This window comes from Echeneis naucrates, chromosome 15 (genome assembly GCF_900963305.1).
Source record: "Echeneis naucrates chromosome 15, fEcheNa1.1, whole genome shotgun sequence".
Classification (NCBI taxonomy): Eukaryota; Metazoa; Chordata; class Actinopteri; order Carangiformes; family Echeneidae; genus Echeneis; species Echeneis naucrates.
This window is the reverse complement of record NC_042525.1, coordinates 8,838,609-8,853,855: the sequence shown is the minus strand read 5'-3', so window position 1 is coordinate 8,853,855 and position 15,247 is coordinate 8,838,609. Positions and strand designations below refer to the sequence as shown.

The 15,247-nt window shown below is 39.6% G+C and overlaps 2 protein-coding genes across 7 annotated transcripts; both read right to left on the bottom strand.

Moving 5' to 3' along the window:
- Positions 1-224: 224 nt before the first annotated feature.
- Positions 225-8,460, bottom strand: slf2 (SMC5/6 complex localization factor 2). 6 transcript variants are annotated; one of them, XM_029521916.1, is made up of 19 exons: positions 8,304-8,460; positions 7,626-7,681; positions 6,287-6,807; positions 4,768-6,171; positions 4,559-4,641; positions 4,345-4,458; positions 3,901-4,068; positions 3,395-3,500; positions 3,225-3,312; positions 2,992-3,133; positions 2,757-2,844; positions 2,470-2,646; positions 2,228-2,326; positions 2,050-2,133; positions 1,808-1,918; positions 1,474-1,551; positions 1,261-1,347; positions 909-977; positions 225-809 (listed from the first exon to the last, which is right to left on the bottom strand). In XM_029521916.1, the coding sequence occupies exons 1-19, from the start codon at positions 8,336-8,338 to the stop codon at positions 477-479; spliced, it is 3,843 nt and encodes a 1,280-aa protein (XP_029377776.1). In that variant the 5' UTR covers positions 8,339-8,460; the 3' UTR covers positions 225-476. The 6 variants fall into 6 exon arrangements, with proteins under 6 accessions (XP_029377776.1, XP_029377775.1, XP_029377777.1 ...); XM_029521915.1 differs by having other exon boundaries at positions 2,050-2,137; positions 2,232-2,326; XM_029521917.1 differs by having other exon boundaries at positions 2,050-2,137; positions 2,232-2,326; positions 7,647-7,681.
- A 344-nt stretch (positions 8,461-8,804) lies between these two features.
- LOC115055321 (phosphoglycerate mutase 1-like) lies at positions 8,805-12,761 on the bottom strand. The gene is made up of 4 exons (XM_029521040.1): positions 12,460-12,761; positions 11,333-11,607; positions 10,606-10,786; positions 8,805-10,224 (listed from the first exon to the last, which is right to left on the bottom strand). The coding sequence occupies exons 1-4, from the start codon at positions 12,596-12,598 to the stop codon at positions 10,055-10,057; spliced, it is 765 nt and encodes a 254-aa protein (XP_029376900.1). The 5' UTR covers positions 12,599-12,761; the 3' UTR covers positions 8,805-10,054.
- Between the last annotated feature and the right edge of the window lie 2,486 nt (positions 12,762-15,247).

Sequence of the window (15,247 nt, the reverse complement as noted above, 5' to 3'; positions counted from 1 at the left end):
TTGTAGTTCCTGAAAATTATAGGCTACTTTCTGCAAGAACCTAGGACCTCTATTAATATTTAACCAAATTAAGACCAATGTCTGTCATTATTTAACCGCTGCTGAAAGGCTTACTGAGAATCAGGCCTATTTCTGATATTGCTGCTAGTAGATGTTGCCTGAAATGTTTCATATAACCGTCGTTGACTGTACATGTAAATAAAGTTTATTTTCTCTATTTAACAAAAGATATAAAATGATTTTAATCATGAAAATATAAACATTTACACTCTCAAAACAATAAAAAATTTTGCAATAAACTGGAAAAGAATAAAACATGTCTGAGAACACAACAATGTCCATTAATTTAATGACTTTTTTTTTTTTTTTAATCACAACTGAGAACTGCACGCTTTGTTGGGTTTAACCCTGCACAACAATCAGTTTGACTATAACGAAAGGCAGGAATTCAGCACATGTCCCAGACTATGCTGATACTAAAGAAGATTAACTCCTTCTGGGTCTATGGCCTCATCTGTTTGATTTTTGTCATCCACTGGATATTCTCCTCCTGCTTCTTGTTCTTCATCCAGTTTAATATCCTGTGCCTTCATCTCCTCTTGTATTTTCTCCTCCTCCTCAACTGCAGCTGTTGAGAAAACCTCATTCTCTTCCACCTCATTGGCATCTTTGTCTTGCTCTTCCTCCTCCACAGGAAAGTCTTTCATCACAATGCTCCCTTCATCATCACTGGTATCCATCTTGCCCTCTTCTTGGCTACTGATCAATGTATCCCCAGGGCGAGGTTGCCAGTAATCATATAGCTTGCCCTAAGGAATGAGAATATAACAAAGGGACTAAGTATCATATATATTTAAAGAGATTAGTTAGTAGAAGATAAAAAATTGATGAGTGTATGAGCATGTTACATGGAGAGGCCTGGTCCTCTGAAGCAGCATCTGCCACTTGGTGTAGATCCTGGCCACAAGATCCTTTACCTGGGGGAGAAGCAACGTAAAAGTTGACTGAAACCAAAACAGCAATGATTTGTTATGTTAAACATGTTTTCATTTATTTGATATTTGATTATATTTATTTGATTTTGTTCCTGAGAGCACAGTCCACAGAAAGTCAAGTAAACAGTGGCCCAGCCATATTTTATCTTCACGCTTTAAACTTCCTGTCTTCAGGAAAATAGTCTCTTTGTTGGATCTGGATCTAAATAAAAAATGTATACAGGTATATACAAATAACAAAAATTTCTTTTGAAATCAAACTCACCTTGCTCCGGTAAAGGCATTTCTCACTCTCTCTGATGTCACACTTGACATATGTTTCCAGCTCAGAACACAGACACAGTAGCTGTTCCTGAGAGCCAAGAAAGAAAATCAAGGATATGTCAACATTATAATTCAGGCAAAAGGATATGACCATCTCCTAAAAACAGACCAGACAGAACAGAAAAGACTATAGAAGAGCATGGATAAATCTTACCTTCTGATGGGCTGGGAAGAACTGAAAATTTGAAGCTTCATTTGTCAAGGTCAGAAGGCTATAGCAGAGGTAGTAAGACTGAAAAAATGAAGATCAATGAAGATTAAGATGAAATGAAAATAAATTACAAAATTCGAAAAAAAAAAAAAAAAAAAATCCATCTGTCCATAAGAGAATTAGACAGTTAAACGTTTTGGCCAATCTTTCCAATTAATTTGAATGAGAAAGTGTCTCCAAACTTTTGACTGGTAGTGTACAAAAAAAGACAAGCAACAAAGTGTTTGAACCAAAAATCTGTTTTAGATTTTTCTCAAGGCATCATTTCTGTGTTCACCTGTTGGTCCAGGGTGCCCATGTCCTCTTCTTTGTCTTTCTGACTTCTCAGCATGGCTCGAAGAAGGGTGGAGGGTTGCATGCAGTGCAAGTATGGCCTCAGGTTAGAGAGCTAAGCACAATGTCATTCATTCATTACATCGGTATAGTCATTTCATTATTAAAAATAAGCAGTTGCTTGTAACTTCATGTTTCTATTGTCTCATATAGTGGAATTGTTCAAATTACAACTGGGAAGATTACCTGAAACTCCTCCTCAGTAGGCCTGTATGTGCAACTCCCATCTAGTAGTTTAGAGATCATGGACAGGCTAAGGTGTCGGCGCAGCTGCCTACACAAACAAACAAGAAATTAATATGTTCAGTCTACAAATATTTAAGTGAGATAAGCTTTTACTGAAAGGACAAAACAAGAGAAAAACTTGCTTTCCACGTGTGTTGTCAGGCAGCAACTGAACAAGCAGACACATGTTGTGGTGGTCGTCTGTCAGATTAGTAAGGGCCAGGCAGATTCTAGGCAGCTAAAGAGATGTTAAAATGCAGATTTAAATCATCCAGACTTGGTGAAATAATGGTAAAATAAAACAACATGGTGAGACAAACTGGGATTCTCACTATCTGAAATTTCTGAAGATCAAAGATTCAGAGGAACATATGCACTAACCATCGTATTCCAGTCCCTGATGTTGTTGACAAGTTTATATAGTAGAGGGTACAGTTCTACGCTGGACTGGAGGATGAGCCGTATGTCCAGCGCCATCCTTCCAATCACAGTTAACAGCAATAGCAGCTCATCATCACTGTACGCCCGTGGACAAAGGCCCATACAGTAAGCCAGGTACTGCAAATAAACAAACAAATGGAAGAAAACAAAAAACAAGCAACACAAGCTCTCATTCACACATGAGAGCTAACTATTTCCTAACTAATATGTTTCCAATTGTGTCTCACCTTTAAGAAGTTATTGCAATTATGTTCAGGGAAAGTACTCTGTTCCTTGTTATTGGAGGGACTGTCGCTTTTGATATATATATCCTCACTACAAAAACACAGAAATACAGCTGTATGAAACTAAGTATTCAGAAAGAGTTTTTTTATTTTATTTTTTTTAAAAAGAGGTTTTTATTTTCTTATTATAAGCAGAACAAAATGAGCCAATGATCCTTCAAACAGGAATCGTACTTACAGCAGATCTCCTTCTGTGAATGGAGGCTGCAGATCCTGAAAAGGGAAGAGAGTGACAAATGCAATTCCCATATTCATCAGGACCAGTGTCACATCAGCCAAACTGGGAACCCACACTTTAAACTGCTTGCTCCCATTTTTTACTAAGGAAGTAAGCACAAAGAAAATATGTGTTAATATATATAAACTCCAAGCGGGGAAATACCAAACACTGAGTGTGCAGAGTACACTGACCTATCTGGAAGGCAGCAGTGCAGGCAATGTCACAGAGGGCCTGTAGTATCTTATCAGATACCATCCGCTCATTATGGACTGACATCATCTGACAAGATGGACAAAGAGCGACAGCAGATATTCAGACAAATGTCAGTTGTTAACATAGTACAAGCATGTATGGGGCCTACCTTGAATAGGAAGCGGGTAACCTGAGTCGGACAGGGGGAATAACAGTCATAAGCTTCCTGGAACAATCCAATATTGAGATGCAATCTCAGCTGAGCAGGACTGGACCTGAAAAAAGAAGAGTGTAAGAGGAGTGAGAACAATTAGAGGAATTAATAATTCAGCAAGATTGAGAGTTTAAATCTTCTATAATGTCCACTACAAGCTGATATGTTTGAAAAAAAATATCAACAAAAAGTGCAGGATGATAGTAAAAAAATACTAAAAGTATAACTTTTGAAGTGTGGAGACTTCATATAGCACTTTTATGAATGTAACCCATTAGTTTGGAGGAAAACTTTATCAAGACAACACCATTTATCTTAAATTTTTAGCTGGCATTGACTCCAGAAAAAAGGTGAGAATGTCCCCAAAGTTATTCTTTAAAATATTCAATGAATACCAATATCAAGTGGATTGTTATCATATGTTGCTCTAAACCTTTACATGTACATGCAGAACAGCTCACCAAAGAAGTGTTTTCTGTGCCGTTCCCTGTGGATGGACTATGCATTGTCTAAGCTGCAGTGTATCTTGACTGAAGAGTCGACCAAATTTCTCCAGGTTGAACACAACTTCTCCAGGAGGCACTTCCCTGATTGCATTAGACATCAGCGAATAGCGCTGCAAGAATTCCCTTGGAAACAAAACGCAAAAATGTAGGTCTGATAAGATTTGGTCCATTTTTGATTTTGAAGCTCCATGGAGTACAATTTGAGATATTGATCAGGGTGAATTATTGTTACAATGATAAAAATGAGAAGCTGCAGGCTTTACAGTTGCTTATTTACTACAATGTTGAGAATATGTTTCAAGAAAAAAAAAAAAGAAGAAATTTAATTTCTGTTTTGCACAAAATACATTTTGTAAATTACATTTTTCCTCTACATGTCTGTGTTTCTGTATTCCTTACTGTTGTTCAGTGGAGATGCCCTCCTCCTGGTTCTCCTCTGCCTCTTCATATTGAGCTATCCTCAACAGGTCCTCTTTACATGCAGTTAAAAGTTGTGTCTCAATCTCTTTAGCTCTAATAGATAAGAGTAATGTGAAGAAAGTTAACTCTTGCCATGTACAGCCAATGGAGTTCATATATTATACACATATAAAAAAAGTATTGCTGCATATACTTTTTATTGGTATTTATTTCCTTCAGCATCTGATCGAGGTTGTTTTTGTAGAGGCCTGGCTTTGTGGTAGTTGCCAATGGTTGCTGTGGGAGATACAACAGATGACATAAGATCCAAGCACTGATGAGACACAGTCTTTTAGTTCAGAGAGTTAGTGATCATACATTTAGAAATTTATGTACAATTAAGACAAGCAGTTTCAAGCTTACAGTTTTTAAGTGACGGCTGTGCTGTCCGGGTGTACTTGGCTCTGAGAAGGCTCCCTTCTCTGGTGTGCCTGGAGGTTTGGTAACACGTTCCATCATCTCCTGCAAAGAAAGCAGCTGCTCCTCCTCACTACTTTGGGAGCTCTGGGTTAGATCAAAATCTAAAGCTAAACTCAGGCCTAAGTCTAGCTCCATGTCTATGGAATCCTCTTCATTCACCTGCTTTCGCCCCTCTTCACTTGTCTGCATCCCCCGCGAGGGGGAGTGAGAACAATGGGATTTAGAAGTGTGATCAGAGGCACCTGCATCAGTCTTTAATGACGCTTTCTTAGAAAGGTGAGACACATGTTTATCAGATTTATCCCCGTCTTCCTTAAGCAGCCTACCTGAAGAAGTGACAGGACGATTTTTGAGTTCTCTGTGTTCAGAGCAGGTGAGCTTTACATTTTCCAGTTTAACTCGCTCTAAAGTTACAGATGGCATGGCTACATGTGGAAAAACTGGATGAGGAAAATCTGTCACTTTGGAGTTGTGAGTTTTGCGACAGGATCCAGTAACTGGAGTATTAGAGCTGGTTGCAGTGCTGGATGAACAATCTTTCTCTGAAGTAGGTGACTTAATCATTCCCCCATCTGTCTTGGACTTTGCAGATTTATGTACAGGATTGACTACATAAGTCATGGGATCAGGGGTGAAGAGCTCGTCGACATCATTGGGAATGGCAGGCCTTCGTGGACGTTTTTTTTCTTGATGCGTCTTATGACAACTCAGAGGACCCAAATTTTGCTTTATGGCTGATTTGGGAGTGCTACTGTCAGTCTTTCTTTTCTCCTCCACCTTAGTACCTTTGCTCAATGTCTTGAGTGGTACAACAGGGGTACTATGGTGAACATGACCACTAGCATCACACTGAGAATCCTCAGGGGATAATGGTGTGCTTGATTTATTCCTTTCCTCGCTTACTTTTTTTAAACTATCTTCCACAGGGTTTGAATATGACTCTTTTATCTTCAAGATTTGATCATGAGTGGACTTATGGACATATGCCTGCTTTGCCCCCACCGATGGTTGTCTCTGTATGCAAGGTTTTGAGGGACAGTGATGCCGGAATGACTGAGCAGGTTTAAACGTGGAAGACAGGTCTGAAGATGTTGACTGACCACATGCTGGCTCTAGGCCCAGGTGGCTTTCTTTGCTTTTGAGCGGACGTTCCAAGGCTGAAGTCTGCCTCGATGGCCACACTAGTGAAGTCTTTTCATTCTTGTCGGAGGGTTCAAACTCTCTGTGCCTTTTTTTGGATGAACAAATCAAGTCTTCTTGAGCGCTACTGGTGTTGAGGGATGTGGTCACAGGGGGTCTATGCAGCTCGATGGTAGATATGGGACTCCTCACAATGTTGGATTGTGCCTAAAAGTGCATGTCAAGTGTCACAAGTCAGCATCACAAGACTATTGGTCATAAACAAAACACACAAAAACAAAAGCTTTCACAATGGGCCACAGTAAAAAAGAGAAAACAATACCTTCTCTGATTCTTGACTTGTTGCTGTTTTATCTGGATAAGACAAAGTGTTCATAGGTCCCTGGACTTGATATCCCCTGATGTGAAAGGATGGGGTGTGGTCTTTCATGAGTTGTGGGGAAACACAGTGATTGACACCCGCAGGTGAGTGCTGTGGCATTTTAGCTGAAGTATCAATGTGTGATTGGTTGACAGGACTGTGTTGTGATGAGCAGAAAGTGAATGAATGTGTAGAACCCCGAGTGTCCCTTGGGGAGTAATGAAGCATTTGTGTTGGGGTTCCAATATTAGTGTGGCTGTCTAGACTAAATTCTGGGGAACAGCTTAGTCTTTGGGTATGCAGAGATTCCCGAGGTGGACCCGATCTGTCTGTGTGGCATGGCTTACGGCGCTTAATTGGCAACACTCTCCTGGGTGGTGGAATAGAGAGTCGGTTAGGGACCTGAGAAGGCTTCATTGGAGTCTCCTGATTAGAAGATGTAGAATAAGGTGGGCAGTGCTGCTGGCAAACAAGGTCCATCACTAAATCACAGAGGAAACATGACAAAATCTTTGAGTGAGTACTTAAGTGTGAACAGAGTTGTCACTTCAGAACCTATGATGCCTGTACCTGTGCCTTATCAGTCCTTTTGACAAAGTCAGGGGCTAGGGATGTTTCAGGACTTTGGTCCAGGACACAACAATAGCTCACAAAGCACTGCATTTTAGATTACATAACTCTTTATTTACCTTGCTCTTTCTTTTGTCTACTGAAAGCATAAAATGCATTCACAATGACACTTCATATTCAACTTAGATAACACCTATGCCTTTTTATCATGCTTGATCTTCTACATCTTGACTGGAGTCAAGTAACTATAACCTAACTTAAAACAGCAATATCCTATAGAATTTACACAAGAACACTCCTCTGCTGACAGCAGTACATAACATACACAGGGAATTGGGCCCTGTCCTTACAAAAGTGTCATCATGGTGTGCACATGATCTTTGTGCCACTTTGTGGATTGAATTGACTAATTATTTTACTTTATCTACAAAAACAACTGAACTTACCTAAAGCAGAAAGTGTTTTGCTACCCCCCCCCCCAAAAAAAAAGACCCTGAGAGTCTATAATGACTCAATGCTGTGATTGATGTACTTCATTAGCACAGAATAAGCATTTCGGCTTAATAATGTAAGTCAGATAAAAAGGTTGAAATTGCATGGATGAAAAATGATAAAACACCTGCCTATAGCTCAACTACTATTACTATATCTATGAAGGTGATTTAGCATGTTAAACCTAACAACATGATGTCAACTTGACTAAATTGTTATTTTCTAAAAAATAAATTACATTTGACAAAGCAGGACCCACTTTTACTCCTGGGAGAGAAATATTCGCCAGATGTCCTGCAGAAAAAGGCCAAAGACATGAAGAGGTAAGAGATGCAAAATTTATCAAGAGGACGACAACCGTTCAAATCAAATCAAAATAAGAATGAGGCTTTATTTATATAAAGCACAGAGGTGTCGCATAGGCGTTACTTCTTACCGAGGCCAACAAAAAGCAAACACATGTCTGTCAGTGTCTGCTTCTCCTCCGATCACAGCTTGCAACCTTACGACAACAAAGGACTATCTTAAGCATTACTGACCAGCTGTGTCCCTCAAATGTAAACAGACGCATTATCGGAGTACATTAGAAAGTAAGTGCGGTGCTTGGGTCGACCAGAATAACAGCTAGGCAGTTAGCAAGGAACCCCGTGCTGTGTAGGATGTGTTTACATTTAACAACACAGCTATTAGTGCTCAGTTCTTTACCTTCGTGGTGCCAGGGCTCGCTTTTAAAACAGACAGCCACATCGTTGCTCATGGATTAAAGATGTCTGGATTTTCATACCTTCAGTGGCCGGCTAATTTTGAATAACATTCACTCCTTGCTAGTCGTGTTTCAGGAAGTGTTCTCCTAGCTAGCCGGCTAACGAGCTTTCAACTTAGCGATGGCGGAAACAAAGTCTGTTTGTTTTCTTACCGAGTTGTCCCTTGATTTTCTGTTGCTTTCTTCATTTTGAGAAGGAGAGGAATTGCCCATAACAGCTGACAGCGGCAACGATCCACTGTGTTAAAGCTCCAAATTAAAAAAAAGTCTCAATAATTGCACCTTCTCGCGCCTGCTGCGGCGCTGACGAACCCTCCACGGAGTGCATTATGGGACTTGGAGTCCAGCTGTATGTCAAGGGAACTAGAACATAGCAGCAGTTTAGAATACTAATAATAGTCATCACCATCTTCGTCTCCATTTCCCATATTTAAAAAGTTAAAAATTCAGATTTTAGTTTCTTAATAAAGGTGGTAAGCCTATCTCGACATATAATCACTATATTGCAATACTACTTTAATTATACTGTACTGTAAGACTGAAACATGATTGGCCAGGTTTAAACAACAACCTAAATTAACTCGTCTATAGTTTAACCAAAAGCTCTGCTGGATATTAGTATGAAACTAATGAGATATGTACAATAACTATATATTAGAGAACAGAGGGAAAAAGACAAGGCAAGTTTATTAGTCAAAAAAAGCATCATGACTTTGGATTCAACTTTACATTTATTATATTGGAGCCATCAGGGCACACTTTATTGACAGATGTGTTTACACTAATTAAAGAAGGCCTAATTCTATATTCTGTTCTCTGATTATTTTTTTACCTACTGCTGCTCCACAACACTGTTACACCAGATCTAAGTAGTTCTAAGCATGAAGAGCTGGTGGCACATAATACTAGGACATCACAAGACAAGACATAGCAAAATTGGTCAAAGAGAGTAACTTGTATTCAGATTAAAATGTTATCTTAAATTTGTAATACCTCGCATTAATATTGTGAGGGACTATAATCTGACTAATTGATGTTTCACTTATGCAGTGTGACACTAACTGCAAAGTAGTGTGGGACTTCCTTCAGATTAGGCAAACATGGTGAGACACAAGAATACAAACAGTCAGATACAACATGAACAATACTACAAGAACACTGCACAAACATTATTTTTAGGGAGAGGTGGGAAGAGAAATGGACTGTTTAATAGTCCTACCTGTCCCATTCTGCTCTCAAGAGATTGTAAAATTGCACTTGTTGACTCGTGGAATGGATTGATTCATTGTGCACTTCTTGTAGTGATCCCTTTTATGTTAATCTTATCTTCAACAATCCATCATATTTTACAAAATCTGAAAATGCCCAGTGTGTGCAAAAATAAGTAATTAAAGATTCAAGTATGCTTCACATTAAACTACAATTTTTGTAACTCATCCAAAAAAATAACGATATCCTGGTCGGGTAATGATTTTTTAATACATTACCAACATCAGTGCATTTCACAAACAATGTCAAACATTCAATACTGTGAATGTGTATTCACATGGATTCAAGCCTGGTGTCAGACATTCGAAATGCACTTTAGCTTTACAATATATAGAAACTTCTTGGAAAAAAAGATATATCTCTCTTTAAGTGGCAACATTTTTATTTATATTAATCAATGATTTTACCAAAAATTATTTACAATCTCTTGAGAAATATGACAACCTAGGACATAATATGTCAAAACTTTATACCAATTCTACACCTACACTGTAAAAGTACAGTTAGGTTGCCTTTCTCCAATATATTCATGTATAACAATCCAAAATAAACTAGATTTAGGAAAAACACTAATCTGAAGCCAGTTGTCAGGCACACCCTTTACGCTCATGCACAGGGTAGACTGTTCTATTGCTTTACTTCTTGGCCTTTCCCTGAGCAGCCACAGCCTCCATGGCTTTGCGTACAGTCTCCTCATCTCCCAGGAACTGCATTGGCTTGACAGGTTTCAGGTTTTTGTCAAGCTCATAGAGGATGGGGATGCCTGTTGGCAGATTCAGTTCCATGATGGCCTCATCTGACATTCCTGCAGGCAGAAGCACATAAAGTTTACTGCATCTGATGCATCCATATCAACAGATTGTCACATTGTTTAAGGCATTCTTAATTTTTACAGTTTATTATACACAACCTTTATACCTTTAATACTCAATTATGTGCAATCCATGCAATTATTATAAACATTAATATACTGATGTAGAAGAAATATGTTGATGAGACAAGGTCATACACTACACCACTACAATCTCCAGTTCAAATCCTGCTGTGGACTGTAGCTGCTCATTCCTCTCCCTCACTCTTTGTCATCTCTATCTAATGAAGAGATAAAAGTACCAAAAACTGAATAGCTATTGAAAAATCAGCCATCTATCAGCTGTTGTAATGATTAGGACACAGTGCCACCCACCTTCCAGGTGCTTAACAATTCCTCTCAGACTGTTTCCATGGGCTGCGATGAGCACCCTCTTCCCCTGTTTGATCTGAGGGGCAATCTCATCGTTCCAAAAAGGCAGTGCTCGTGCAATGGTGTCTTTAAGACTCTCACAGGAAGGAAGCTGCTCCTGAGTCAGGTCTGAATAACGACGATCCTGAAAGAAAGACAATCACAATGTAAGAGTCATAACAGAACAGAAAAAAATACAGCTAAGAGATGTTGGATATTTTCTATGAGAACTTGTGAAGACAGGTAATAGGGTCAATCTTATTTATACAATCTGGGGGTGCTTTTGTTGTCATTTGCAGGCATGAAAGAATTGAAATAGTGATGAGCGGTATGTGTCCCCTTTGACTGAACTTTGACCTTAAACCTTACAGACCTCATTCTTGCAAGTCATATATTAACTCACCTTGGACATAGTATTAGGTAACAGCATTAACAAATAGTAAGGGAATTTATGTCTTGTCTGGCTGCCAGATTTTTGTTGTATGTGTAAAACCTTCAAGTTAACTGTGCCACAGACAAAAAGACAGGAGTGACCTCACATCCACAGTTTTTACTGTAATTTCTACTGATGAAGACCTTTGTTATTCCTGACTTCAATGTGTAACTTCAATGTGCACAAAACCATTTATTTCCCACACAGGCTATGAAAACACGTTGGTTGTGTGAAGGCAGTATTGATAATGTATCTTACCTTGCTGATTATAGTGTAGAAGTCATGGTCTGGACCCATGGGGGGAGGAGGAATATCAAACGAGCGCCTCCAGATCTTCACCTGAGCCTCTCCGTGCTTGGCAGCTGTCTCTGCCTTGTTCAGCCCTGTTAGACCTCCATAGTGACGCTCATTGAGCCGCCAGGTCCGATGCACTGGCACCCACATCTGATCAATGCCATCCAGGACTAGCCACAATGTCCTAATGGCCCGTTTCAGCACAGATGTATAGCAGATATCAAACTCAAAGCCAGCATCTGTTAAAGAGAGTCACAGTGGAGTTTAACACATTTTGACTATAATTGTGAAATATAATTCCACTTGCCTTCCATGAACAAGCATTTACTTGTTGTATTTAACGTAATTAAAAAAAGGATACCATGAAGAGGCTTAAGAAAAAGGAAAAAAAACCCTACTGTACTGAAATTATGAGTCAAGGATGATTTGGTGCTGTAGTTCACATTATGACCACTTTTCATATCTGTTCACCTGTAGTTATTTTCTATCAATTCCCAGCTTGCCCAAGGCGACTTCTTATATGTTTTTTTTTTTACTAACAGTCCAAAACCTGATGGTGTTCCAATTTTCTGGCAGGTGAAGAAAACAATACATTTGAGAAGCTGGAACCAGGGAATGTAATGTACTTTTTGCTTATGACTGAAAATAATTACGGCTTAATTTTCTGTCAAGACACTACTTGCGCAAGCAGCTAGTGCTTGCAGCTCCAACAACACTGCAGCCTGGTTTACTGTGGCTACAGGCAGCAGGGGGCCCACAGTGTACTTCACCTCTACTGAATAAAAACAAGCCAGATGGCTGGTGGACATCCAGCATAGTGGTCCCGAAAGATGCCACTAGTTTGGTTAGATGGCTGCATGCATATATTTTTCTCTTACAGAAATCCTCCTGCGCTGGCCACATGTAAGCCACGAGCTTCTGGTGCGACAGGGAAGTGCCATGAGGCATCACCTCTACGTGTCTGCACATCCCAGACACGGCACTGACACGCCGCTGGGGCGCTTATGTAACAGTAGCTGTGCAGTGCAATAAGCGTTGTGTCAGACATGTTTCAGCGGATGGTCGGTGAAAATGGATCAGCTGATTCTCACCTTTTAAGGCCTGACCACCTCTCTTTGCCTCCTTCTCTCCGGTTTCGCTCAGATCCGCGTCAAACCAGCCGCAGAAGCGATTCTCCTGGTTCCAGTTGCTCTCTCCGTGACGAATCAGCACCAGTTTATACGCAGCCATGGTTCGTGATAATTGATCGATCGTATCAATTAAAGTTGGACTTTTTTTTTTCAAGATGGACGCTGGTGATGGCGATAACTTTTCTATTCGGGAGAAGCAGAAAGGACCACCGTTAATGTCAAACCTGTGAGGACTTTGTAGCGTGGATTGGTTACTCCTACATTTCCTGGTTTTTTCGTCCAATCAGATTCCGCTAATTGACGTCATTAAAAAAACATCTCCTCCAATGACAGCGGTGGGAGTAAGCGGGGGGCTCATCTTTACCTTCAATCTGATGGTTAAATCACTTCTATTGTGTCTGTTTAGTTTAAGAAGCCAAAAGAAACAAGAATTGTTTCACTCCTGGGCCACGGATGCTCTCAGAGGGACAACTTGGTTGTCCGGATTTTTAAATGTAATAATGCAAATGGGTTTTTTTTTCTAAAATCAGTGCATTGTGAAAAGTACAGAAACGTGGATTTATTCAAGGCCTGCCAAGTTTTTTTTATGTATTTTGTCCGGTTGGTCACAGATATTCCGACCTTACTGGGTTCATTCACAGATAACCGACTGCTTATAAGACTGATCCATTTGCCATCTGCTGAACAGCTGATTCCTGCCATAACAAAACCATATATCAAGTCAAATCAAACTTTATTTGTATAGCACGTTTCATGCAGATGAGCAACACAAAGTGCTTCACTTGTTAAAAAGGAAAAAAGAAATAAAGAACAGAAAGATCACACAAAAAAAAAACGTCTGCGTTTCTTATCATTGGGTAAATTGTAAGGTAACAAGCGAAATACTGATTGATTGTCAATTCTTTATAATTTGATTAAAATGGTGTATGCGGCATAATGTTATAATCCACGAACTGATTGGTTAACTGAATGCACGCGCCAGGTGGCGGTTATGCGTCAAAAGCCGACGTCAGAAGAGCGGAACTGTGCGTTACCGTGGCAACCGAAACTTTACGACAGCCGCATGTGATTTTCACGGCTGTGTTGACGTTACAAACGCAGCTCTTCTGTAGCCGGAACCTCTAAGTACCGAAAAAAAAACAAAACAAAAAACAAAATGTTACACTTTGTTTCACATTTGTTCCGAACAAGAAACGACACATCGAGGTGAAGCTGCTGTGATTGATGGTTATTAAGGAATGGATAAGGCTAACATCAGAAGTTCTTCCGGGGGTAAGCTCTCATTGTTACACACAAAATGTATCATTTAAAAAAAATGATATTTGTCATTGTATATGTTATTTTAACATTAACTCTGTGACTTTCTGTTTTTGTTAGTATAATATTCTGTTAGTGTTAGTGAGTATGAAATCGTGATGGGGTCCATTAAAACTACATTTTCACTTTGAGGGAGCTGGAAATTGAAACATTTCTAAGTTTGGCCTCCAACAATCCAGTGTCATCTGAAAATAAAAATACAATGGTAGCATGATCTACTAATCTGGCCATTACAAATTCAATAATAGTTTCAGTGAAACAGGGACAGATTTCTTACCTCCAGTGTTACCTGATAAAAATCTTGTAGTATGAGGAAATGCAAAGGTGTGAATGCAACTCTAGTTTGGTTCTAGTTTACTTGTTATTACTTGTTAAAGATACGTTATTTTTAAACCCAGAGGCTTTTGAGTGTGCTTTGGTTTGCAACAGGAGCGAGGTGTAACAGAGAGGGGTTGTCCCCTGTGTCGAAAGAAAAAAAAAAAAAAAAAAGAAACTGGGAAATGTGTTGCTGGGAAGCCATTCAGAGCCATGTGAGCCATTATTTGGAACTCCATGATCCACATTTGGAAAGAATGTTTGTTTTCCCAGTGTGTGTCTGCTTATGCTGCTCCAAACATGCAATGTTCATAAAGTGTGTCCCACCTTGAATTTTAGTCATAAGAATTACTCATTACCTCTATTTCCCTCTTTAAATTCGTGTACTGGTAAAGGAAAAATTACCACTGATTAATGACGGAGGTGTTGCTAACATAAGTTTGAAGTCTGTGTCAAGAATCATGAAATCTCAGACAGGAAATGAGTGAATTCATCCACCCAGTGACCAAACCCTGTTCCTCTGTTTCCCTCCTGCTTTCACAGACTCATTCACTGTGTAACATAATCAACATCTGGCTAAGAATTGGCAGGATCAAAAAGGCTGTGGTATTTTCACAGATCTATAAATAGCTATCTCCATTTCTCACCACTGCCTGCCATTGCTTTCACACATCACAATGAACACTGTGCCCATTCAGAAGTATCGTTGAGGCGAAAGCTGCTGGAACAAATGTGGGTTCTGTAATCTAGTTTGGAAACCATAAACTGGTGATTGTCACATCTGGAACACTACCGATCTGTGGTGTTACTCAAACAGGAAATGTAAATCTCAAATTCCTCTTTGCGTAAGTCGTTTTTGCATCTTCCCTTCTCACTTCTTGCCTTTCCCACCCTGGACGTTCACTTGTTCTGTCAGTCTCTTCCCTACCCCTCTTTCCCTCTCCTCTGCAGTGGAATGTGCATCTCAGCAGTATCTGATGAAAGTGGTTAACAGGGTGCTGCAGTGTGTGTCTGTCTGTGTTTTCATATTTCATCTGCGTACATGTAGCCTCCCAAATGAGATGAGAGACAAGATCTGTCAGCAGGAAAAGAGTCAGACACATTAGGGAAGGATAGG

Bases quoted from the DNA above. Each gene is read 5' to 3' on its own strand.
- slf2 (XM_029521916.1), bottom strand. From the start codon at position 8,338: ATGAAGAAAGCAACAGAAAATCAAGGGACAACTCG. The intron at 4,459-4,558 runs GTATATGCAGCA...CTTATCTATTAG, and splicing joins GAAATAAATACCAATAAAAA to AGCTAAAGAGATTGAGACAC. The intron at 1,348-1,473 runs GTAAGATTTATC...CTTGGCTCTCAG, and splicing joins TCTTCCCAGCCCATCAGAAG to GAACAGCTACTGTGTCTGTG.
- LOC115055321 (XM_029521040.1), bottom strand. From the start codon at position 12,598: ATGGCTGCGTATAAACTGGTGCTGATTCGTCACGGAGAGAGCAACTGG. The intron at 11,608-12,459 runs GTGAGAATCAGC...TCTCTTTAACAG, and splicing joins AGGTGGTCAGGCCTTAAAAG to ATGCTGGCTTTGAGTTTGAT. The intron at 10,225-10,605 runs GTGGGTGGCACT...TTCTGCCTGCAG, and splicing joins AATTGTTAAGCACCTGGAAG to GAATGTCAGATGAGGCCATC.